At 39.5% G+C, this 26756-nt stretch overlaps 2 protein-coding genes across 2 annotated transcripts; one reads left to right on the forward strand and one right to left on the reverse strand.

The window, feature by feature from the left end:
• On the forward strand, positions 1 to 26756 carry nit2 (nitrilase family, member 2). Its single transcript, XM_060833700.1, has 11 exons — positions 1 to 777; positions 7460 to 7662; positions 12842 to 12960; positions 13923 to 14043; positions 15370 to 15458; positions 19693 to 19786; positions 22394 to 22468; positions 23653 to 23731; positions 25347 to 25445; positions 25689 to 25744; positions 26473 to 26756. The coding sequence occupies exons 2-11, from the start codon at positions 7632 to 7634 to the stop codon at positions 26562 to 26564; spliced, it is 855 nt and encodes a 284-aa protein (XP_060689683.1). The 5' UTR covers positions 1 to 777; positions 7460 to 7631; the 3' UTR covers positions 26565 to 26756.
• On the reverse strand, positions 142 to 453 carry LOC132820614 (histone H4). Its single transcript, XM_060832818.1, has one exon. The coding sequence runs from the start codon at positions 451 to 453 to the stop codon at positions 142 to 144; it is 312 nt and encodes a 103-aa protein (XP_060688801.1).

The following is a 26756-nucleotide window of genomic DNA, read 5'->3' on the forward strand; positions in this document are numbered from 1 at the left end:
ACATCTCTTCGACACCCCCATGACGGACCCCGAATCGCCGAAGCACAAGCCAAGCGCACTACCGAAGCCAACACTTCTACCGACGAAATTTTTAAAAACTATCATAAAGTCCGTCTTAAATGAGGGCTGAAACGGGGCCTTTTAACCACCGAATCCATACAGAGTGCGGCCTTGTCTCTTCAAGGCGTATACCACATCCATGGCGGTCACCGTCTTCCTCTTGGCGTGCTCGGTGTAAGTGACCGCGTCCCGGATCACGTTCTCCAGGAAGACCTTTAGGACACCCCGCGTCTCCTCGTAGATTAGGCCGGAGATTCTCTTCACTCCGCCTCGCCTAGCCAGCCGGCGGATGGCCGGTTTGGTGATCCCCTGGATGTTATCTCGGAGCACTTTGCGGTGACGTTTGGCGCCTCCTTTGCCCAGTCCCTTGCCGCCTTTACCACGTCCCGACATGCTGCGCTATAACTACACTCAACCAACCAGCCGAGAACAACAACAACAACGGCAGCGGCAGACTGAGGTACAGGCCCTTTCTTCTCAAAGAGATCTTGAGCTGAAGCGGACCTGGGTGTAATACGCGCACTGACGTCACCGCTCTGCTGTGTTCCCGCCTCCAAATGTTTCAATTTCCAGCTCTATCCGGAAATGGAGAGAGTTGATTGATTGACTTCTCTATTCCTTCCAGCTTCATTTTTTACTTGTAGAAAAACTGGACTGTCATCAAGAGTAAGGAAACTTTGTCGAAGCGAGACTTACAGATTATCTAGCCTGGTCCAGGTTGGTTATTTTTAAGTCATATATTTTAAAAGTGAAGGCGGGTAACTGTATCCGGTAGGTGAAATATTCAGGTTATCAAAGTCGGACGTGTAAATCAGAACGCATGGAGGCATGCGGGATGAATCGGGAATGCAATATGTAAAATGTCGGTGGCAATAAATTCAGCAGTTACTTGCAGGAGGAAATTGGGTGAATACTGGAAGGGAGAAAATGTAGATTCGTGGGGCTGATTGGAGTAGTAGAGCGATGCTGTCCAGTAGTGTTCTGCTACACTGCATGACAAAATGGTTGTTGGGAAAATCTATTATGAAGGTGTGATAATTCGACACTTGGAAAAGGATGGTGAAGTTGTGCCGAATCAACGTCGATTTGCAAACATTCAGCCCACCCCACCACCTGATTGTAACCAAACCCATATTCCCGCCTCACCTGATAACCTTTCAAATGGTGGTAAGAAAGTCTATTTACCTCTGCCTTAAAAAAATTCAAGGATCTTGTTTCTACTATCTTTTCAGGAAGAAAGTTCCAAAAACTAACAATACTTTCAGAGAAAAATAGTCAACATTCTGTTTTAAGTTGGCAACCCATGATTTTTAAACAGTAATCCCTATATCTCCCATTAATCATGGCTTCACATCTAATCAGTCAGAACTCGTTGCAATCAAAACACCTCAACTCTTCTAAACCACAGTAGTCCAATCGCAACGTATCAGTTGAACAAGCCTTATTTGAACTGCCTCCTATATGTTTACATCCTTCCTTATATAAGGTGACCAATAACGCAGGACTCCAGGTGAGACTTCACCAGTGTCCTGTACAACTGACGCATAACCTCCCTACTTTTGTTCTGAGGAAGGCTCCAGCGAATCAAAACGTTAACTCTGATTTCTCTCCACAAATGCTGCCAGACCTCCTAAGCTTTCCTAACAATTTCTGTTTTTGTTCCTACTTTTGTATTCAATTCCCCTCCCAAAGAATGATAATATTCTATGAAGTTTCCTATTGCTTGCTGTACCTACATACTAACATTTGTGATTTTTTTGTTTTGCATGAGGACACCCAGATGTCTCTGCATCTCAAACTCCTAAAATTTCTCTGAAAATGGACTATTTCACACTTTTCCACATTATGCTGCATTGCCAAATGTTTGTTTCCCATGTAACCCCTACCTAACCCCTACCTTTTTGTAATCTCCTTGTGTTGTCTTCACAATTTGCTTTCCTACTTGTCTTTGCATTGTCGGCAAATTTGGCACATCTTCACCTAAGTTATTTATTAAAGATGTAAACAAATCGAGATCCTAGCACTGATCTCTGAGCACACCACTTTTTACATCCTACTAACCTGAAAAAAAAACAATCATTTATGCCCATGCTATGAAGGCAAATCACATTTTCCAAACTTTGTTTTGTGGAAGTTACTTGTAACATAAATAAAGAGCCAGGGTATAGTGTATTTGAATTTTCAGAAGGCATTTGATAAGGTCTTACACAGGAACTTAGTAATTAGAGTACATGCAATTTTGGGTAGTACACTTCAATGTGTTGAGAAAACAGAGGGTAGGAATAGAATCATAGAATCCTGCAAACAGGCCATTCGGCCCAACACATCCTCACCAACCCTCTGCAAAGTATCCTACCCAGACCCATTCCTCAACCACTCTACATTTCCCATGACTAATGCACCTAACCTACACATTCCTGAACACTATGGACAATTTACCAGGGCCAATTCACAATTCATCTTTGGACCATTCTCAGGAAGGCAGGCTGGGTTATCAGTGGGGTTACCACAAGGATCAGAGCTAGGACCTCATTTGTCATCAGCTAAATACATGTGGGGATTTGTAATATTTCTAAATTTGCTAATGGTACATAACTAGGTGCACTTGTGAATATTGAGGAAGATACAAGGGGAACAAAGGAGTTGGAGGGCTATGTGAATGAGCAAGAACTTGGAAGCTGGAAATGATGTTAACAAATGTGAAATTATCGCTTTTGTAAGTAAGCTAAAATACGGAGCTTTTGTTAAATTGTCAGAGGTAGGTCAGTATTGTTGTCCAAAAGAACTTGGGTGTCTTTGTTCATGAGTCATAAAAACAAGCACACAGATGTAATAGCCAATAAGGAAGGTAAGTGGTATGTTGTTGTTCATCACAGGGTCAATCAGGTACAGAAATAAAGTAAAAGTTGCCAAAGACTCAGAGGACCATAAGCTGCTATCTCATTGGAGAGCGCGAGAATGACTGGTTTTACTGCACATCAAAAAGATGTCTTGTTGTATTGTATCATGTCATGGTGAAATCACACTTAGAGTATTCTGTAAAGTTTGGGTCCTCCTAATATAAGGAAGTATATATTTTCCATAGCGTGAGTGTAATAGAAGTTCACCAAACAAATCCTGAGATGACAGGATAATTTTATGAGGAAAGATTGAAAAGAATGGGTTAGTATTCTTAGAATTTCAAAGAATGAGAGGTAATTAGCAAAACATAAACATTTCTTACAAAGTGTGACAGGGTGGATAAAAATAGGATGTATCCCCACCTGCTGAGTCTAGAATCAGGACATAATCCCAGCATAAAGGGTAGAGCCTATTTAGGACAGAGATGTGGGGAAACTTCTTCACTCAGAGGGTTGTAAATCTTCGGAATTATCTACTTCAGAGAGTTGTGGATGCTCAGTTGCTGAATATATTCAGGTCTAAGATTGAAAGCTTTTACATCTTAAGGCATCAAGGGATGTTGGTAATGGGCAGGAAATGGGGTTGAGGTAGATGATCAGCTATGATCATGCTGAATGGTCTCATTCAGTTCCTATTTCTTACTTATACTGAAGTCTATTCACTAAATTATCTTACTGTTATGCAAGTTTATTAAAGATCTATTTTGTTTCAGTCCATCTGTATTAACTATAGACTCAAATTTGGTATTCTGTGCAATTTTTCAAATTCTTTATGTAAATCGTCAACAACGGTGTTCCAGAACCTATCGTTCTGAAACATCATTTCTCACGATTTACCGTATGACTTCCTTTAAACTCCTTTCTGTTGATATTCAGTTTGCTGTCTGTGGTGCTACTTGAACCCTGATTGCATGGGTTGAATTAATGGTGCCCTGTTTCACCCACCTTAAAGAGTCAGGAAAGTCCCACCATGGATGCTGGTCAATGGGATGGATGGCCTATGTGATCCTAGTGTCACCTTGGGGGAGGAGTAGCCCAATGCTCAGGAGCTTGGGTCCATTGGGAATCTCATCAAGGGTTTGCGGGCCTGGATTCAAAAGGCCATATGGCAAAGTATCCAGAAGAGGACCCAATTGCCCAATAACATTTTGAAAGCTATACCAAGCTGTAAGGCTACCCCTGGTGGCGTGGGACTTTCCCATCATGGGTAGAATAATGAATAAAATATGAAAGTAACCACCCCAACACACACAAACGAAGCTGCATCAGGACACTATTCAAAAGGGCCACAACACACTGCAGTACACCAGAACTGCGAAAAGAGGAAGAGGAACATCTATACAAGGTATTCGCCAAAAACGGATACCCACGCAACTTTATCACCAGATGCCTAAGAGATAGACCACGGAACGAGGACATGCCACAACCAAAAGGACTAGCCACTCTACCATACGTCAGGAGTGTCTCAGAACTGACAGCCAGACTACTGCGACCCTTAGGACTCATAACAGCACACAAGCCAACATCCACGCTCAGACAACAACTCACTAGAACAAAGGACCCAATACCCAGCATGAGCCAAACTAACGTAGTTTACAAAATACCATGCAAGGACTGCACAAAACACTATATAGGACAAACAGGAAGACAGCTAACAATCCGCATCCACGAACATCAGCTAGCCACAAAACGACACGACCAGCTATCTCTAGTAGCCATACACTCAGACAACCAGCAACATGAATTTGACTGGGAAAACACCACTATCATAGGACAAGCCAGACAGAGAACAGCCAGAGAATTCCTAGAAGCATGGCATTCATCCCCAAACTCCATCAATAGACACATTGACCTGGACACCATATACAAACCACTACAGCTGAAACTGACACTCGGAAACGGCAAGAACATCCATCAACAGACACATCGACCTGGACCCCAGATACAAATCACTGCAGCTGAAACTGACACCCGGAAGCGGCAAGAACAAACTAATATAAATACCGGAAGAAACATCAAAGCAGCGCTTCACACGAGGCTCCCACCGCACTGATGATGTTCCCTAGCCAGGGAACGAAACGTTTGCAGCAAAAACTTCCAGCTCGGCGAGCAGAACCACAACAACGGATACCCGAGCTACAAATCTTCAATCAGATTTTAATGAATAAAAAAATGGAAGAATTGTGGATGCTGTAAATCAGAAACAAAAATAGAGATTACTGGAAAAACTCAGGTCTGGCAGCATCTGTGGAGAGAAATAAGAGATAATGTTTGACTTGAGTGACCCCTCCTCAGAACTGGAGAGCAGCAGTCTCAGTTTTGGTACAATAAGGAAAGTAGGATGAAGCCTTAAATGACCAATACCATTTAAATAGGCCCAAGGGAAGGCTTTCCAAGCTGAAATATCAGACCGAGTAAGTAGCAGGTGGGCCACCCACTGGATTTTATGTGCCCTACTCCACCTTCAAGCCTTCTGAGGTAATTATTTGGACAGTGTAAAATCCAGCCTCACATCTCTAAACATGAGTCTATTACTATTGAAAAGCCTTTGGAAATCCAAGTATGTCTAATATTCATTATCTTTCTGTCACTTCCAAGAATACAATAAGGTGGATCAAACATGATCTTTACTTTTAGAGTCAGTACTGAATCCTCTTCTATTTCAGTTTCTACTTTTTTTCTATTTTAACACATCTTTGAGTAATATTTTCATCCTCTTTCTTCTCACTGCCATTAAACTAACTGGCCTACAGTTTTCAGACCAAGTCCGCACATTTTCTTTCTAAATATGGAGAGTTAATTGGCTGCTCATCTGACATAATTTTCTTTTTAAAATCTATATAAAAATATAATAATGTCTCCTCTATCATTTTGCTAGCTTTTACATTGGATGAAATCTATCCAGGCCAAGAGTTTTATTTCTCTAAGTGATTTATATATCAATTGTATTACTGCTTTCATCTTAAATGCCTGTATATTTTGATCTATTAGTGTAGAATATCAAAATGTGTTGCTTTATTAAAGAAAAATCAAATAGTTAGCATGGTTAATTAGGACCGTACACATTTTTTCCAAATGCATCCATTAGTCCTGAACGTTGAATTTTAACATAAAAATATTACATTTTGGTTACTTTAAATGCATTTTTAGTTAACAGTTGGATTTGTAAATGCTAAAAGGTGACGTTTGATTTTATCCATGTTGAATTGTCTAAATGATTTAGAGATGCCAATGTTGGACTGGAGTGTACAAAGTTAAAAATCACATAACACCAGGTTATAGTCCAACAAGTTTAATTGGAAGCACTAGCTTTCAGAGCGCCACTCCTTCATCAGGTGATTGTGGAGTACACAATTGTAAGGCATAGAATTTATCGTAATAATTTACAGTGTGATGTAACAGAAATTATACATTGAAAAATACCTTGATTGTCTGTTGGGTCTTTCATCTATTCGAATACCATGATAGTTTCACTTCTTTCATGTGTAAATCACAAAACCTTTTTTTAAAAGTTGAATCCTCAGGTTAGCTGGAACAATTGCTGTTAGCTAGGAATTTCCTGATGAAGGGCTTTTGCCCGAAATGTCGATTTTTCCTGCTCCTTAGATGCTGCCTGACCTGTTGTGCTTTTCCAGCACCATTTTAATCTTGACTTCCTTGGAGCAGAGGATACTGAGGATGGATATGATTGAGATGTGTACAATTATGGGGGATATGGGCATGGTAGGCAGGAAGGAGCTTTTCTCTTTGGTGGAGGGATTGGTGATGGCGAGTGTAAATTTAATATAAGAGGCAGGCCGTTTAAAGAGGATGTAAAGAAAACTGTTACCATTCAGAGAATATCAGACATTTGGAACTCACTGCCTGCAAGGATGGTAAATGTAGATACAGTTATAACATTTGAAGTATTTAGATGTATACTTGTGAATGCCAAGGCATACAGGGTTATGGGGAAGAGCTATAAAATGGGCTTAGAATAGTTAGATGGTTATTTTTTTGACCGGTGAGACTCGATAGATCGAGGGAGCCTTTTCTGTGCAGTAGGCCTTTATATACTTGACGCTATATGTCCCCAGGCCAGTTCCCAATGCTTTCCCTCCTTAGTATTTCAAGTTCGATTTTAAAGCTGGATTGTTGGTGAGGCATCTGTCAGCTCCATTTTCCATTTGCAACTTTGTCATCTGACTTGATCAATGTAAGTGTTTAGTTTTGAATCCACCACAGGCAAAACACCCAAGCGATCAAAAGAAAATATGAAAGCTGATATCTCCCATTTATAGATTCCAGAAGTTGTGAGGTTTATGGGTTTTGCTTCTGGATATTGACATTTTAAACATGTATTAATCTAAATTGATTAAAGCACAATGATTGTAACAAATCGAGAGAAAAAATATATAATGCCCACCCAGGTTTTTCACTCGCACAAATGGTTAAGAGCTTCAAGTCATACTGGGCACTTCCGCGTTAGTGACTTGAATGAATGGTTGACTTTGTTCCAGTTTTTTACGCCTGCTCGCTTTGGGTAGCAGCCTCTGTAGTCCACTTCAGACAGAGAGAAGTACTACAACTCCCGAGCATCTCCCCGCCCGCTGCAAAGCGACGTGACCCCAGCCAGTGGAGTTGAAAAAGCAGGAGTTTCACCCTAGTCGTTCCACTGTCGAGGGCTTCTCCATGACTGACAACATGTCAGCAGCGGCAACAAGTAAGTTATTACAAGGCGATAGGCATTCATGTTATTGCTTCCTTGTTTTTGTTTTCTTTTTGCACTTTCCAAACCCGTTCCACATACTTGTTGCTGTCGTTTTGAGGGATCCAGCTGCTCTTAGTCAGATACAGGCTTCTGCCTAACTATTTGATTTCAAGATCTCTGCAAGTATGTTTGCGAACTCGTTAAATACTACTCATGGTGTTCAACCGAGTTCGTCCGTCTTTCTGTTTTTAAAAGAATCCGCGAGATTAATTTTATACTTTATTGTAAATTCTGTCGCATCTTTAAAGCGGCTACCGCTTTGTTGCATAGAGCATTTTAAAAAGTGATTTTTCTTTGGCGGCAAATAATAATGTGCTTCAATGAATCCCATTAATGAAAACTGTTCTTTTCAATAGGTTACCCATGTCCTCCAGAAACAGAGAATCATAGAATTATAAAACATGGCTTTGAGTTTGGCTGTATCCTGTCTAAAAGTTCCAGAAGTGATTCTCCTGAAACTTTGTTTCCAAGAAGATTAAGCTTAAATCCAGTTTTGGGGAATTTGTTGAAGTGAGAATCTAAACACTTTGAGGCTGATTGCATGAGTATTTTCCCACAGTTGATATAGTAGCTACAGTACATACTAATTGACTCAACTGATTACAGCACCACAATTTAGCTAACAGATTGTACGGTGGATACCAAACCAGTTCCGAAGAAGGGTCACTGGCATCGAAATGTTAACTGTTTTTGCACCACAGATGCTGCCAGACCTGCTGAATTTCTCCAGCAATTTCTGTTTTTGTTTCAGATTTCCAGCATCCACGTTTTATTTGTATGGTGGATGTATTTGCAAGCTCTCCCATCTATTGGCAACCCCCAACCATCCCCCTGCACTACACGTATAAGGTACTAGTGGGTTTCTTTGTCACAAAGGTTGAAGCCATCTGTTCATCTAACGGTTGTGCCACAACTTTCCCCAATGTACACTCAAACCCCCTGTGCCTAATCCTGAATCTCTGTTTAGCATCTCTCCTATTTTCCCCCTCACATCTTCTCTGGCCTGAATTAATGTACAAGACCCAAACCATTCTCTTTTAACTTCTAATGTTGACTATCCAACTACTATTCCTGACTTTCATGTTCCCATAACATTGTAAATGACCCTTTTATCAGGGGTTGTGACCCCCTAACTGTGAAAGTGGACACTATCTTCCCCTCACTCCTCACAATCCCACTCTAAACATCCAACATCCATTCTTAAACCAGTTGCCATCTTTCAAATTCATCCCTATATTTCCCAGAACTTGTGTTTGAATGTGCAATTGCGGTTCCACTCACACCGTTATGTGGATGTGGCTTGAATTGGAACTGACATCCTCCATGATTGAGCAGCAGAAGCCCTCTTCAATCTCACTGGCCTCTCTTCGAGCATTGGCGCAGTTGACCATACCAGCCTTCATGAATCCTTCTTCCATATCATTGAGCTGAGTAGGATTATTCCCACTTGATTCCAGAGTCACATCAAGACGATCCACAGTAATGGATTCCCATCCCACTCTCTGCACCATTCGCTCTGAAATCTCCCAAAGACTTACCCAGATCTCATCCACTCATCTGTAGCTTCTTCATCATGCCCCCACCCACTTCCCTGTAACCTTAAGCTAATCTTTCCAAAAAGTGTATCATAAAATAAAAATGCTGGAAATATTCAGCAGACCAGGCAGTATCCGTGGAGAAATTAACAGGATTAATTTTTCAGGCTAATGGTCATGAAAGATTTTCCTGTATCCACAGAAATTTAGTATATCCTTCGAAAGTTCAACACAAGATATGCCCGCTTCAACCTCCATAATTTCTTTCATCATTGCATTTACCTCTGCCCAGCTTCCATTTAAAGCATCAATCATGCCTTTTTTTAACCTATAGTCTCGACTATGTCAGTGCATTCTTAGCTGATTTCCAACCTTCAAGTCTCCTTAAATTAAGCTCATTAAGAAACTCTTGCCCGCGTTCTCATTCACCTGGTATCCCTGTGCTGACTGATTTACATTCAGATTGGTATCCAAGCACTTCCAATTAAAAATTATCATTTCATAGTCTCACCATACCTCTCCTCTAGCCTGACTACTTGCTGAAAACCCTGCATTTCTCCAATTTTGGTCCCCTGTATTTTCCCTGGCTTCTTTCACCCAATCCTCAGCCAATCATAGAACTTTATTAATTATAAAAGGGAGTAAGTGCCCCTTTCTTGTGGCACAACTGATAAACTGGACAAAACCTTTAACAGGAAACTTAAGAAATCCCAATTAAAATGATATTCCCAAGGATAATAATACAATTCAATCCCTCTCATGCCAACAGTCCTGGAAGGCTGAGGCATACATGTTACTCTACTGGGACATTGGTAACATTAGAAAGCAGACAAGTTATTGGACCAGACTACTTCCTCCACAGCCTGCTGTTGGACCTTCTGATGCACCGTGGCCAGGTCCAGAAGCACTGCCTTCAGGTGCCTAGACCCTAACGTCTGGAGTTACCTTCAGCCTCTACTTGTCCACCTGTTCTTCCTTCTGTAAGAGCTTCCTTTCAAACTTACTTCTTATCCAAATATTTAGCCTCCCTTTCTAATATCTCCCTTATAAGTTTGGTGTCATTTTTTGGGTTGATTATGCCTGTTCAATGCATCTTGTGAATTTCATTATCTTGATTTTATGTATAACAAAATGTTTTTCCTATACACATCAACATTTTTCTTATCTAATATGAACCTCTGTGCCAAGGTATGAACCAAGCTTGTTAAGAAACAAAGGGTGTTCTTTGTGATTGTTATGAAGGTGCACAATGTATTATTATTTGTGAACTTAGGTTTAGAAGTTCATGAAAATGAATTTTCAGTTATGAAAATTTGTCATTTTAAAAGTCATTCTGAAGTTTGAGTTCAAAGCAGCATTCACAAGAAATGATTTTAGTTCAATGGACAGCAAGTCACCTCGGGAGATAATTGCTCTGCTGTTTGCTGATTTTGGTTTTATGAACATCTGAGAGAACAGGAAAGAACCAGAAGCAGGTTCCTGCAGAGGGAAGAGGCCCGTAACAGCAGAGGTGCTGTTATTGGCACTATACAGGCAGCCAGAGCTGGGGAGAGAGCCTATCATGTTTACAAGTCAATATGAAGAAACCTCCAGAAACAAGTGGCTGTTGGGCTGTAAGAGAGGAAGCCATTCTTCAAGGCTGGAAGACATATGTTTTCAGAAACAATGTTAAGTAATAATAAGCTGAATTGGTAGTTGTTTTAAGGGTATCTAGGAGAGAGAGGTTACAACAGTGCCACCTGAATGAGGGCAATCCCTTACTGCGATTTGAATGTCTATAAGCATATTGTTGAGATAGAAGGGATGCTTCTTTCTTGCTGATGTTTGTGATGAGATAATTCTAATAATTCTTGTATGGTGTAAAGTAGTTAGCCTTTTTCTCATGTAATAAACTTTTGTGTTTTTTTTAAAGTCCATTGACAGCCTCTTGTTAATTAGTTGAATGACTGAGCTCCACGGTAAACTCAAAGAACAGGAAATTTATGGCCTATCGAGTCACGTTTCGGATCTGGGATCTGGGATCTGACTTATATAATCAGCTGAAATCCTAAAATAATGTATACAGTAAAGTAATAAAATTTACTATGACCCTTCACGAAGTTTTATTGGATTAAAAAATGGCACCAAGCCGAAGGAGGAGGTATCAACACCGATAACTGAAAAATTGGGTAAAAAATAGAGGCTTCAGGAGGAGGACGAATGGAGGACTTCGGCCACCACTGGAATATTGCATGCAGTTCTGGTCTGCCTGTTATAGGAAGGATGTTGTGAAACTTGAAAGGGTTCAGAAAAGATTTACAAGAATGTTACAAGAGATGGAGGATTTGAGCTATAGGGAGAGGCTGAATAGACTGGGGCTATTTTCCCTGGAGTGTCAGAGGCTGAGGGGTGATTTTATAGAGGTTTATGAAATCCTGAAGGACATGGATAGGGTAAATAGACAAGGTGTTTTCCCTGGAGTGGGGAGTCCAAAACTGGAGGGCATAGCTTTAAGGTGAGAAGAGACAAATTTAAAAGGGACCTAGGGGGCAACTTTTTCATGCAAAGGATTGTGCATGTATGAAGTGGGCCGCCAGAGGAAGTGGTGGAGGCTGTAACAATCACAACATTTAAAAGGCATCTAAATGGGTATATGAACAGGAAGACTTTAGAGGGATATGGGCCAAATGCTGGCAAATGGGGCTAGATGTCTGATCAGCATACATGAGTTGGATTGAAGGATCTGTTTCTGTGCTGTTCATCTCTATGACTTTCAATGAGAGTATACATAAACTAAGGCCTAGACAATTGACAGTAGTTTATCTGTGGTAGGTCAAGGTACATGGATGGCCAGTTTGGAGGATTGCCAAATTCTCCACAAGGTGAAGGACAGGGAGAGGTCACAGATAGGAAAAGGAGAAGCTTTAAGCAAAGTAACTGCAATATGGAAAATCTTTAAAACATTAATGAATTGTGAACCAATGTGCTAGTTGATTGCAGGAATGACAATTTCAAACTACAATACTAGTAACTAACTATTAGTAACTAACCTTTGAATGACCTTATTTAATGTAAGTCAAATTTTACTACTTAGAAGAAATCACAGGCACACTTTAGAATTAGTGGTGTTTATATAATTTAACAGTACTGTTGATATTAAATGGTATATCTACCAATATTATGATCTGCAACATAGTAAACTTGCCTGTAATACAAATTTAAATAGCATGCGCAGATGTGACACAGTCTTAAAATGTTGGATCTTTCTGATGGTGCTGCCCAGAGCTAAACATTTCCACAGTTGCCGGGCCAAACAACAATTGACCTCTTATTGACTTGAGCCTGTGTTTAATTTATGGCCTTAAAGGAAGATAACCCCATTTTGATAGAACAATAAGTGCACAAAGAATGGTGTAGCACTCCAATCCTTGTTTAAAATAAATGTATAATTTCACATACGATGGCTCAATAAAATTAAGCAGAATTTCCAGATTGAAAAGATGCAAAACGTCCTTCTGTGAGTGGACCTAATGTGTGTTTCTGTGGTCAAGATTAGTCAATACCAGGCCGATAGTTATTTATTAATGACTATTTGCTGTTCTGCGTTTTATTCCTAGAATTCCGTCTGGCACTTATTCAGCTCACAGTGTCACCTCTGAAAGCCAGTAACCTCAGCAAAGTCCGAACATTGGTGAAGGAAGCAGCATTGAAGGGGGCAAAGGTTGTAGCACTCCCTGTAGGTAAAACATTCAGCAACAAAAGTTAAACAGCCATTTATCTTTCTTGTTGCACAATTTAACCCTTCCAGTTCTCATCAAAACTTAAAAGTGGAGCGTTTTCTGTTTTTAGTAGCAGAACAGGCTTGAGGGAATGTAGGGCCTATGCTTATTCCTATTGCCTTTATTCATAGACAAAGCAGCTAATACTACAACAAAAAAAACTCAAAAGAAAAGTAGAAATTAGTGGAAAATACTCAGCAGGTTCTAGCACCATCTGTTTTTGTTTCAGTACTAGACAACATAGATTTAGATTGGTGCAAAATAGATTTGAAACCGAGATTGGGATATAATGTGTAAGGCAGCGAATGCCGTATCTGGCCTGTATGACAGTGCAGTGGAGATAGAATAGTACAGATACTCAGAGTGCCATTATATGCTGAATTAAACAATTAGGGTCATAGATGGGCTTAGACTTTGAGTTGAGAGTGTAGTGCTGGAAAAGCACAGCAGGTCAGGCAGCATCCAAGGAGCAGGAGAATTGACGTTTCGAGCAAGAGCCCTTCATCAGATATTCAGATATTGCCTGACTTGCTGTGCATTTCTAGCACCACACTCTCGACTCTGATGTCCAGCATCTGCAGTCCTCACTTTCTAGATTTTAATGAGCCAAACAGCTGTTTCTCATCTTAAAAACAAAAGAAAGGAAGAAAAAATCATATAGAAAACACTTTTGGGGCATAAAATGTATAATGCTGTCAAAGAATTCAGAGGGTACTTACAAACTGAGCTTTTGTTTTTGTGCGTTATTATATAGTTCAGACTGTTCAGACAAGTACAGACTTGAGTATAGCCCTTTTTTAATGAAGTACACTGCCATAACCCTGAACTAAATTCAGGTCATGATAGTAAGTAACAAATATTGTATATTTTGATTTTTCTGAATATCTGCTTTAAAGACTTCATGTATCTTAAACCACAGGAATGTTACAATTCTCCATATGGAACAAATTATTTCCCAGAATATGCAGAAAAAATCCCAGGCGAGTCAACTCAAGTGTTGTCTGAAGTAGCAAAGGATAATGGGATTCACCTTATTGGAGGTCAGTATGGGTTAATGCAGACTGCAGGAAGAAACCAATGAATTTAATTGCTGTTTTCTGCCTCACAAAGCAACTTTTTTTTTCAGTAGTTAATGATTGGAATTTGGAAGCTCCTATTTACACATTAAAACACAAAGTATAATTTCTAATGTAAACTTCAATGGAAAGTAAAATTGAGCATGTAAAACTGGCTGTTACTGAGTGCATTAGTTTAAAATTCTGTTATGAAACTTGGTAATGGGTGCAGAATGAAGGGCTGATTCCTGATGAAGGGCTCTGGCCCGAAACGTCGAATTTCCTGTTCCTTGGATGCTGCCTGACCTGCTGTGCTTTAACCAGCATCAGGTTTTCAGCTCTGATCTCCAGCATCTGCAGACCTCACTTTTTACTCTAATGGGTGCAGAATGACAAATAGTGATATAGAATTTATATAGTCAGCTGATAAATTCTAATCAGAGGCACACCACAATTGTATTTTATGATCATGTATACTATAGAGCTGTTCTCACTTTAGCTGTGTGTGTGAGATGCACATAGGTTATGCATCATACTGTTACCTTTTTGTCTAGATTCCAGTTATATTTCAGTGTAGTATTTGAGAGATCTCTGCATTTTCATTTGGATGATTATGTATTGTTGATTGAGCTGTTCACAATAGTATTGAAGAGAAGCTTTAGTGCATTAGTTGAGCAGATAATGTGCCTCTCGTTTTCTGGCACCCCCCCCCCCCCCCACCCCTAAACAGGCATACAAGGTGTTTTGCCCACCTTGTGTGGTGCCCACCTACTACCATTTATCCCCTGGGTGAGTGTACTTAATTGTGGGGAGGTAAGAAAATGACATTTCATCCCTGAGCATCCTGCACATGTCCATCCCCAACCTTGAACTTCCAAGCCCGCTCATGAGGAGGGCATTTCATTCTGTTATACAATCGAGCATGGCAGCTCAGGGGGACATGCATAAATCTGTAGCACTATTTGAACTAGAGCAGGGAGCAATTTGCCAGGGTGCAGTATCATCTATGTAACTCCAGAATGTCATGTCATTCTTGCATTTGCAGTCTGTGAGACACTTGTTGACGTGACAACAGCCACTGCACTAGGGATAAAGCGCTTTGGGATATATTGAAAATATCAGTGCCTTATATAAACACATTATTTACATCTTTAACCAATGATACCTGTTTCAATATAAGACACCAAGAATAAAAAGGAAAGCATTGGGCAATGTGTTATTTTATATTGTATTTGTAAAATTGTTTGATAGATTTGAAACAATACCTTGCCAACAGTAGCTGAGTATAAATGGCCGCTTGTAATTTTACAGGTTCCATTCCAGAGGAAGATGGTGGGAAGTTTTACAACACCTGCACAGTGTTTGCACCAAATGGATCCATGTTGATGAAATACAGAAAGGTTTAAACTCTTTATTATTAAGCAGTGACTGCGTTATGCAGTGAGTTAGAAGAGCATTTTCTACTTTATAGGCTAAATAAGGCTGATAAGAGAAAAACCCCATTTCTCTGAATACCCAAAATAAAATATTAATTTCCTACAGGTTTGAATGTGATATCAAGCAGCTACTGATAGGCTCCCAATTGATATTATTACCAAACAAGTCAGATTTCAGACAGAAACCTGGCTTGATAGACTATATTTTGTTTAGTTTTGTTCTTTTTTTAAAAAAATATGTTGTCTCGCTGAAATGTAAACACCCACTGCTGCAGACTTGGCTTTAACAGTGGAACAGAATAAAGGAAGATAAAATAGAACAATTCAAACTATCTACTTATAGTACAGATTCAGATTCAAAGATTTAACCAAGGTAAAAGTGTAATCGCATTATCTCAAAACATTTCAATAAATTGAAAGGAAACAGCTCCTGTAGTACCCAAAATGCCACTTGTAAACATGACATTTGCTGTAACTAACACGTTAGTGGGCTTAAGCCACCTGTGACTTCACCTTTTTGAGTGGAACTGAGGATACCTTCTTCCTGTTTAAATATATTAAGCTTTAAATAACCTCTTTAGGGTTTTATCCCAACACTTGGGAACTGAAACTAACAGTAATACTTCATTCAAACATAACCTAGTTCCTCATATATCGTCCTCTGGAGTGCTAGTCTTTACGGTTGTCCTATTTAAGGACTTCACAAGTCCGCTCAAGTCTGTCTCTCTCTCTCTCTCTCTCTCTCTCTGTCTCTCTCTCTCTCTCTGTCACTCTCTGTGTCTCTCTCTCTCTCTCTCTCTCTCTCTCTCTCTCTCTCTCTCTCTCTCTCTCTCAACCATTTTCCTTTGCAGTTTGTGTTAGTGGTGGTTTGCCGTTGCCCACCAATTTCAGGGGCAGGTTGAACATTCAAGTCCCAAGTCTACCTCAGCTGGAACCGAAGTTGCGCTGTGGGTATTATTTTGCACTATGCACTAGCCATCCTGCCTCCTTCAAATTTCATTGTAGGCAGGTACACATTCTGTGCAACTCATGAACATTTTTCTTCAGAGCAGCAGCAGAGATCGCATAACTGGTGCGACCTGATTTTCTGCACTGATAAGAGTAACCTTTCAGCAAACAGTACTAACTGTCCTTTTCAGAATCAAAGCTGAGATGGTCATATATTTAGTCCCCAGAAAAGTTCACTCACCTCAGTACCAACATTTTTTAATACGGTTGAGTCATAGAGATGTACAGCACAGAAACAGACGCTTCGGTCCAACTCGTCCATGCCGACCAGAGATCCTAACCTAATCTAGTCCCATTGGCCAGCACTTGTCCCATATCCCTCTAAACCCTTCCAGATGCCTATTAAATGTTGTTGTTGTACAAGCCTCCACTACTTCCTCTGGCAGCTCATTCCATACACACACCACCCACTGCGTGAAAAAGTTGCCCCTTAGGTCACTTTTAAATCTTTCCCCTCTCACCTTAAACTTATGCCTCTAGTTTTGGACTCCCTCATCCCAGGGAAAAAAACTTGCCTATTCATCCTATCCCTGCCCCTCATGATTTTCGAAACCCATATAAGGTCTCCCTTCAGCCTCCAACACTCCAGGGAAAATAGCCCCAGATAATTCAGCCTAGTTGAACAGAATTTTTAAAAAAGCCATGGAAAGGCGAGGCTAGAAATTAAGCAGCACAAGAGCAATGATAATTGTGGTACTAGCCTAAAATTTACTTGATACACCAAATTCAGTTTCAGAACTTATCATGATGGGATTTGAACTCAGCCTCAGAGTTGCCATTCACTTTATCATAATAAAACTTTACACTATGTTATGTAACAACTGGAGGTATTTTACATTGGTACATTCGGACATCAGGTGACGTAGCCTTGGCAAACGGTTTACCACAATGACTGCAAGCATTTATTTGCTTGGATAATTGCCTTGAACAATGTAAATAGCAATGGGTTATCATTGAGCTCATCTATATTCTTTATTCGTCTCTTGTTTACTTTGAATTTTAACCGTAGTCCAGCTAATAATTGATTTTTATTGCATTTCCAAGTTATTTTTTGTAAGTAGTTCCCTTTCCCACTCGCTTCAGCTTTCCAGTTTTCTTCTGATGTAAAAACCAAACTTGTTTTATTTTTTTTTAAGCAATGATGCCTGACTGATAGTGTTTAGTCAGAAACTGAATCCAAACCTGTATTCCAAAAGTGAAAGAAATGCAATGTTGTGATATGCACTGCTGGCTACAGCAAAACTAAACAACCATCTTCAATGTCAAATTCCTTTAATGCTTCATTCTATTGCAATAAAAGTAAAAGTCGCATCAATAGATGACTTCCTAGCATTCCAAAGCATTTAAAGAGTTTTCTTTTTATTGAATTTGCGCAGCATTTTAAAATTGCATTATTTTAATATTTACCATTGAAAAGTCTTTTCGGATGTTTTCATTGATGTGGAACAGAATCAAAATTATTACATTTATTCTAGAAAGCAAAAAAAGTTAGAAATCTGACAAGTAAAAAGTGAAAGTTTAATTCAACAGAAGCTGTATAAGTCTGAAAGCTTCATTCACAGTCAATATGGAGATTTGCTCTGTCTAATCTAAAAGCAGTTTAATAAAGACTGGATATCATTGTTCATAAGGTTCCTGGAAGGATTGAGTGTGAAAACTTGGAGTAAAGGTTTATGTAATACACTACTATATGGAAAGGCTGTATCATCATGGTAGTTTCATTGTGTTGGCAATCCTGAATGTTCTAGGGCTCACATTTGAAATCAATAAAAACCTTACCTAATAGTGGCCATTGTCGATTATCATGAAAACCCATCTGTTTCACTCATTTCCTTTCAGGAAAGTAACTGTCTTCCTTACCAGTTCCATTCTGCATATGACTCCAGATCCATCACAGAGTGGTTGACTTTCAACTGCCTCTCCTCATTAAATGTCATGCCCACACCCCATAGAGAGCTTATTTTTTTAAAAAAATCATTAGTATTTAAATTAACATTTGGAATTGAAAATAGAAACAACTTTTGATCTTGCTTTCCATGATCTGAACTCCAGAACGCCAGTGTACAAAAAGAAACTAGGATCAGGAATAGGCCATTCAGCCCTTTCAACATGGGCAAAAGTGAGGACTGCAGACGCTGGAGATTAGAGTCGAGAGTATGGTGCTGGAAAAGCACAGCAGGTCAGGCAGCATCTGAGGAGCAGGAAACTTTGATGTTTTGAGCAAAAGCCCTTAATCAGGAATTCATTAGCCCTTTGAATGTGCTTTGTAATACAACATGATCTTGACTGATCCTCTCTACCAATGTTGTATTCCTACTTTGTCCTCGTGGGCCTTGATGCCTTTAAAATCTAAATTTTTATCAATCTTTATTCAATATAGTCAGTGACGTGACCTCCACAATCTTATGGTAGAAATTTCTCCAAGCATACTACCCTTAGTGGGGAGGAAATGTTTCCTCATCTCAGTCCTAAATGGTCTACCCTGTTCTCTGAGACTGTGCCACCTGGTTCTCGATTCTACAACCAGGGAAAGCATCCTCCCTTTATCTAGTTTGAATAATCTTGTTAGTATTTTCTACATTCCAATCACATCCCGTCTCATCCTTCTAGTGAATGGAGGTCCAGTTGAACCAATCCTTGTAGTTCACTGTCATCCAAGCATCAGCCGAGAGAACTTCAGCTGTACTCCCTACATAGCCAGTCTATCCTTTCTTGGTTAGGGAGACCAAAACTACACACAATACTCCTGATGTGTTCTCACCGAAGCCCTGCGTAACTACAGTAAAACGTTGTGTTCCTTCTGAACGCAGATTGTTTTACAATGAAGACCAATACACCATTTGCCTTTCTAACTGCTTGCTGCACCTGCCTGTCTACTTATATTGATTGACGTACAGACACACCCAGATCCTTTTGTGCATCTGCATTTCTGAATAGATCACTGCTTAAATAAAGTGTTTCCTTTCTGAAGAAAACTGACTTTATCGTTGCCTGCACAATGAGTGATTAAAATTCAAAAGCAGTGAATTACAATGAAAAAGCAACCAAAGCAAGGGTTTTGTGACTCATACATCATTGAAATGAAGTAGAGCAGTTGGAGTAACTCTTGAAACTTACATGTTTGTTAACTGCTAGGAATTGTTTTGATTTCTCTGAAAATCGTTAACTGTACATGTTGTATTTGAACCAGATTCACTTGTTTGATATTGATGTACCTGGGAAAATCTGTTTCCGGGAATCCAAGACACTTTCTCCTGGGAACACATTGTGTACCTTTGACATGCGTGAGTAAAAACACAAGCCCGTTGAACATGTGATTCCATACAATGGCAGGACATTATTACATACCCAACTTCTTTCTTGTTAAGTGAGAAGTGGGTGGCACAGTGGTTAGCACTGCTGCCTCCCAGTGCCAGAGGCCTGGGTTCAATTCTCACCTCAGGCAACTGTCTGTGTGGAGTTTGCACATTCTCCCCATGTCTGTGTGGATTTCCTCCAGGTGCTCTGTTTTCCTCCCACAGTCCAAAAATGTGCAGGTTAGGTGAATTGGCCATGCTAAATTGCCCGTAGTGTTAGGTGAAGGGGTAAATGTAGAGGAATGGGTCTGGGTGGGTTGCTGTTCGGAGGGTCGGTGTCGACGAGTTGGGCCGAAGGGCCTGTTTCCACACTAAGTAATCTAATCAGAAACTGTACCCACTGATACTGCAGTTGCTTGGTGTAAGATGCAAGTTAACATTTATTATTTTTCATGTAGGGATTTTTAATTAGATTATTAGCTGGAAATGGAGTGGGAGAGAAATTGGATAGTGAGCAAATCAGAGTTAATGCATATTTTTTATGGACATAGGTAAACACCTAATTATTAGTCTACTTTCTTGACAAACAATCATGACAAGACTGTGGGAAGGCAGTCTTCTGTTAAAAAGCAGACTTGTTTAATTGTTAAATATTTCAGTTGTGCACATGGTTTTCAGTTTAATTCATCTATCTATATAGATATATTATTTTTGACAGGGAAGGCATTTTTGTAACTTTTTTAATCCTGGTTATTGACAAGAATTGAGATTTATAGATTAGATTAGATACCTTACCTTAGTGGAAACAGGCCCTTCGGCCCAACAAATCCACACCGACCCTCCGAAGAGTAACCCTGCCACCGCACCCCCCCCCCCCCCCCCCCCCCCCCCCTCCCCAGACTAATGCACCTAACAACTATGAACAATTTAACATGGCCAATTCACCTGACCTGTGGGAGGAAACCGGAGCACCTGGAGGAAACTCACGCAGACATGGGGAGAATGTGTAAACTCCACACAGACAGGCGCCTGAGGTTGGAATTGAACCTGGGACCCTGGCGCTGTGAGGCAGCAGTGCTAACCACTGTTCAATGTCAATATATTTTGCCAAGTATAACAGTAAACTTACAACATATGTCCCATCCATTCCTTCTGTCTTCCCCAACTAAAAGCAACAGAACTGCCATACTGCTGGGGTAGAGCGCCATCATAAAACAGGTGCTCAAGTATCAAACACCATGGGAAACCATGGTTCAGATGAAACAGCCTCTACAAAGCACTGTCAAATAGCAGCATATTACTAACATACGTGCAACAATGACTTGGCATTATTTGCCAATTATACCCCATACATCCACTTTGTTTTGGTGAAGCAGGCAGATTAGTAATGGTTTGAAAGATACTAAAACTTTGCAGTGTGTAAGATTAACAGTGAACTTTATAGTTTATATATGTACACATAGGATGTTTATAAAGTTCTTATGCAACTTCAAACTATAAAGTCAGAATACAAAGGGATCTGGGAGTGCAAGTCCAGGATACTCTAAAGGTTGACTTGCAGGTTGAGTCCGTGTTTAAGAAAGCAAATATAATGTTGTCATTTATCTGAAGATGGTTGGAATGTAAAAGCAGTGATGTGTTACTGAGACTTTATGAAGCTGTGGTTAGGCCCCATTTAGAGTACCGTGTCCAGTTTCAGGCTGCACACCTCAGGAAAGACATACTGGCACTGGAGCATGTCCAGCGGAGATTTACACGGATGATCCCTGGAATGGTAGGCCTAATATACGATAAACGGCTGAGAATCCTGGGATTGTATTCATTAGTGTTTAGAAGATTATGGGGAGATCTAATAGAAACTTACAAGATAATGCATGGCTTAGAAAGGGTGGACGCTGGGGATTTGTTTCCATCAGGCGGAGTTACTAGGACTCGTGGGCACAGCCTTAGAATTAATTTAAAACGGAAATGAGGAGACATTACTTAGGCCAGAGAGTTGTGGGCCTGTGGAATTCATTGCCACAGAGCGCAGTGGAGGCTGGGATGTTAAATGTCTTCAAGCAGAGATTGATAAATTCTTGACCTCGCAAGGAATTCAGGGATATGGGGAGAGTGAGGCTAGGTGGCGTTGAAATGCCCATCAGCCATGATTGAACTCGATGGGCTGAAGTGGACTCAATGGGCTGAATGGCCTTATGTCCACTCCTATGTCTTATGGTCTTATAAACTTTGGACTTGCGCTTGATAGAAGCAAAATGCAAATAGCATATGCAAACACAATGCTGTTGAAACTGGTTTTGCTGTTTTCTTTCTTTTCATTTCAAATGCTGAAATTGAAATTATAACAGTGGAAAGTGAACAGTTATGGTTAGGAAAATTGAAGTACATGACGTTACAAACTCTATAAATTGTGCTTTCCTTTACTATTAAAATTGGACTTGGACTCAGAGATTAGGATGTGCTCAGACTCATAAATATCATGCTTTGTGTGTGTGTGTGTGTGTGTGTGTGTGTGCACATGCACAGTGAAGGTGTGTTCTTAATTACAGCTTGATTACAACTTGAGTCTTTTTTTTAATCTTCATTTCTTTGCAGCCTATTGCAAGGTTGGGATTGGGATCTGTTATGATATGAGGTTTGCAGAACTTGCTCAGATTTACACAAAAAGAGGTAAGTAAATAGACTAACGATATTGTAGAATGAAAAAATCTATTGTGTCCAAATGTTTGCTTTCCCAATGCTGTGCAACATTTTATGAGGTGTCTTTTTTTAAAGATGTTAAATCAAAACTTTGACAGACCCCCGTCATCTAGAATCACAGAAATATTGCACTACAGAATGAGTCCATTCAGCCCTTTATGCCTATGCCCGTTGTACTACCCAGAGCCAATCTTCTGCCTTTTTCCTCATATCCCTGCACACTATTTCTATTGAAATAACCATCCAACACCCTCATGAGTGCCACAATTGAACTTGCCTCCACCACATTGTCAGGCAATACACCCATACCCTAACTATATGCTTTTATTTTTATTTTACAAGTGTAAACAATCCAGTGGCATTATTTGAAAAGTAGGAGAGCTCCTAGTATTCTAGCAACTAAAAATTTTAAAACATGATATAGTCATTGTTACTTGTTGGTCTTTGTATATAAACTAGTTGTCACATTTCCCTCAGGGACTACACTTCAATAATATTGAATTGACTTTGAAGCTGTTTGGAAAAGCCTGAAGACTTGAAAGACCTAGATAAAAGCACTTTAGTATCTTCTTTCCAAAAGTGATTGCAACTTTGAGCTCCTCTTAGTGCACTTATTTCATAATGTTGTTTAAAGTACTGTAGCAGCCAATCTCTTGTTATTGTGGAAACTATCCATTTACACGCAGGGCAAGTGCCATAGACAGGTGTCCAGACATTTATTCAGTTTTATTTCTCACCAGTTTCCCTGAAGGCTGTGGGAAATCTATACAAACCAATAATCAAAATTGTGGATTCATGCTCAACTAGAAGAGATGAGGCTACTTGTGATCAGGAACAGGGCTAGAAGGGCTGTTCAAGGTAGCATTTGTATTTCCACGTAGTGACACAAGTGAATGTCAGCTGTTTGTCCTGTTTTAATGGTATGAGTATGATATGGAGAATGCACCAAGATAGGAAGTGGTGGACAAAGACTGCATATCACTTACTAATTCAGGTGGTGTTCCTTTTCCCTTCTCTGGCAGTATCTGCTACTCTGACTGACTTTAGGTCCCATTATGGTTACCAGAGTTGTCAGATTAAAAAAAAAATAATGTGGGTCAGATAATGTTTTGAAACAAATTAGAAAATAATTAAACTTTTGATGTTCTCCACAGGCTGCCAACTTCTAGTTTATCCAGGAGCGTTCAACATGACCACAGGACCAGCCCATTGGGAGCTCTTGCAAAGGGCGAGGTGAGTGGCCAATATATTTTGTAGATTATGGGAGAGATTGTAGTAGGTAGTTTTATTTTTAGCCAGATGGAAACAGTCATAAATCGGAACAGGTAATGTGTAAGTGACAGATTAGAGTAACCGTTCAAGTGAAGGTTCAGTTGAATGTGTTTTCTAAACCGTACAAAATGATCAAGCTAAGAAAAAGCATTGCTGTCAATATTTCTACTAAATTTGGAGATCATATTGTTCAAAGTATCCCTCATTTAATAAATGGCAGGTTTACATGATGTTCTCATGTTAGATTCAGAATTTGGTTAGTATAGTTTTTTTCAAAAAAACTTTAAATCAAAATAGAATGTTGTAAAAAAAATTAAGGTTCGTCAGCATCTGTGAAGTTGAAAGACATATTAACCTTTTGTATATAAACACTCTCAAAACTGAGCAATGAAGAATCCCATTGAAATGGAAGTATACATGGTTTGAAGAGACAAGAAGAAGTGATTCTGCAGAAAAGACACTGAAGATATACTAAGAGCAGTAACTGGAATGGTGATCTATGATTAAAGCCTTCAGACTATTGGCATTTTAACAATGTCTTTATAAGTTATAGGTGATACTGGCAAACCTTTTCTTATATCAATGGATTCCCCTTCCTGGAAAAATATCTTCATGCATTCCTCTTCCTTCCATCAAGTGGGATCTAGGAGAGTTTCCAAGCTGTCCATTTTACCCTTAAGCCTTAGCATAACTACTTCTCAAAGAGTTCTCTGCCTGAAAACAGGCCTGATTCACAACACTATATCTCCACCATGGGGAGGGGTAAGAAGGAAGATTCTGAATACACTCCAATAGGCATCAAACCCTGGGCTCTTGGCACCAATTTGCACACCAGTCATCCATCCAACTGGGCCCACCCTCTTTCCAGTAGTCTGAGTTGCTATGACAACATGTGCTTGCTTGTTGTAGCCTGGAGCTATAGATAATGGTGGTGCAGGCTCCAACTTCTTTTCATCAACACCTGGTTAGGAATCTTCCACATTCTTATTATTTGCTATTGGCTTATGTTGGAACAATTTACAAACTGATACCGAATCTGTTGGGAATACACTTGCCTTGACCATTAAGTTCTGGAGTGGATATAAAACCCAGAACTTCTGATTCAGAGGCAGGGATGCTATCCAGTCATTCTCCACCCTAACTAACACCAGCCAAAAAAGATCCTGCAGCATGTGATTATCAACCTAGGGACGGAAACCAGGGAAGGAAAATGAAACATTCTTGACGGTCTATTAGAACTGGGAGTATTTTTGAATGCCACAGCCTGTTGTCAGCAAGTATTATGTCTGTATCATCTTAATTTGTGGCTCAATCATTTACTGATGCCCCTTCCTTGTACAATATGCCCACCTTGGATATATCACTAACAATCCCTATAACTTTGAAACCAGATCTGCTCCCACGTGTTCCTCAGAAGTGTGGCTGGAGGTATTTCTGGTTTTATTTCTACGTTATTTGTTGAGTCATTAAATATACATTTTATAGGATTTAAAAACAATGTAGAAATTTGCTGTAAAATATGTGCAGTATATGAAAAGTAGCAGGGTTGTTAAATTGCTTGTTCATCTGTTTGCAGGGCTGTTGATAATCAGGTTTATGTAGCAACAGTTTCACCAGCACGAAATGAGAATGATTCCTATGTGGCCTGGGGTCACAGCAGTGTTGTAAACCCATGGTATGTATTTCACAAGCCAATTGCAGATCTAGAAAGTTGTTTGTTATGTTTCAGCTCATCCGTTCCATAAATTACCATACATGGCTGTATGTGCTGTGGTTTCTTCAGGGTTCCAGTTTCTTCCAAAATCATTTTAAAACTTCTCCCTCTTAAAAATTACTTCAGGAAAAGCATTGTTTGTTGACTGACCACTTAATCATATTCCTTTATGTATGTATGAATGTCTGTTTCTTTTCTTTCCAGGGGTGAAGTTGTAGCCAAGGCCGGTCATGATGAGACTATTGTTTATGCAGATATAGGTAAGATTCTTGAACCCTACAAAAACTGTTGAGAAGCTTTCTTCTTATCCAATGAGTAATTATGGGAATTTCTACCCTTTCCTTTATTGCTTTTCTTACCCAAAATTTTAACCTGTATCAGTGAAAGGCTCACTTTGTTGCCACGGTGCTCGGTTTTGATGTGGGAAAATGGACAAGTTTTTAATCATCTTTTCATCCTTTTGCTCACACATTCTTTTTGTGCTCCAGTGGGTGGTCGCTTTCACAGTGTGGCTTAGATTTTCCTCTTTCATATATAGTCTTTTAATTCTTTCTATTCACATACCTTAAATACATATTCAGAAAGTTACTTTATTTCTAACTACACATCTGTTCCAAGAGTAGTTAACAATATATATATTTACATTTTATACAATATCACATTACTTAGGGTTGAAATTCAATTCCATCTTCCAGAGAGATTCCTACAAAGCAGCCTGCCAAACGGAAACAGTTTTTCAGGATATGTACTAGATTCAGTAATTCAAAGTTATAATTAATCTTTTACAATATCATTGTCGTAGTACTGGCAAAGTTGAAATGGCCAACACTGTTCATATTAATTTCTCTGAAGTGGATAAATACACAACTCTTGTAGACAAGAAAATGTTTTTTTCATAACCAGATTTTTCTTACGTTATGTTCAGAAAGATACTTATTTCGTCAAAATGCGACACTATGCTGAAATTTTTTGTTTCTTTTCTGAACAGATTTGAATTATCTTTCAGACATTCGTGAACAGATACCAGTTCTAAAGCAGAAACGACATGATCTTTATAGTGTGCAGGCAATGCAAGATTAAGAATCACAGTCTCAAGATTATACTCAGAAGCAGTAGATGAAATACAAATCTTCCAATTACCTCACGAATTTATTAATAGATGTGAAATGCATTGATTTCAGACTGTAGGTACAGAAAACATCAGTTCTCTTGCTTAGAGTTATGGAATATTAGCAGCAACTTGTAATAAAGTCTTCAGTTTTAAATGACAAA

Source organism: Hemiscyllium ocellatum, chromosome 12 (genome assembly GCF_020745735.1).
Source record: "Hemiscyllium ocellatum isolate sHemOce1 chromosome 12, sHemOce1.pat.X.cur, whole genome shotgun sequence".
In the NCBI taxonomy this organism is placed as follows: Eukaryota; Metazoa; Chordata; class Chondrichthyes; order Orectolobiformes; family Hemiscylliidae; genus Hemiscyllium; species Hemiscyllium ocellatum.

What these genes read in the sequence shown, in the direction of transcription:
- nit2 (XM_060833700.1), top strand. Translation starts at nt 7,632, where the DNA reads ATGACTGACAACATGTCAGCAGCGGCAACAA. An exon ending in TCAGATTTACACAAAAAGAG is followed by an intron (nt 22,469 to 23,652) that starts GTAAGTAAATAG and finishes TGTTCTCCACAG; the next exon opens with GCTGCCAACTTCTAGTTTAT. An exon ending in AGCAGTGTTGTAAACCCATG is followed by an intron (nt 25,446 to 25,688) that starts GTATGTATTTCA and finishes TTTTCTTTCCAG; the next exon opens with GGGTGAAGTTGTAGCCAAGG.
- LOC132820614 (XM_060832818.1), bottom strand. Translation starts at nt 453, where the DNA reads ATGTCGGGACGTGGTAAAGGCGGCAAGGGACTGGGCAAAGGAGGCGCC.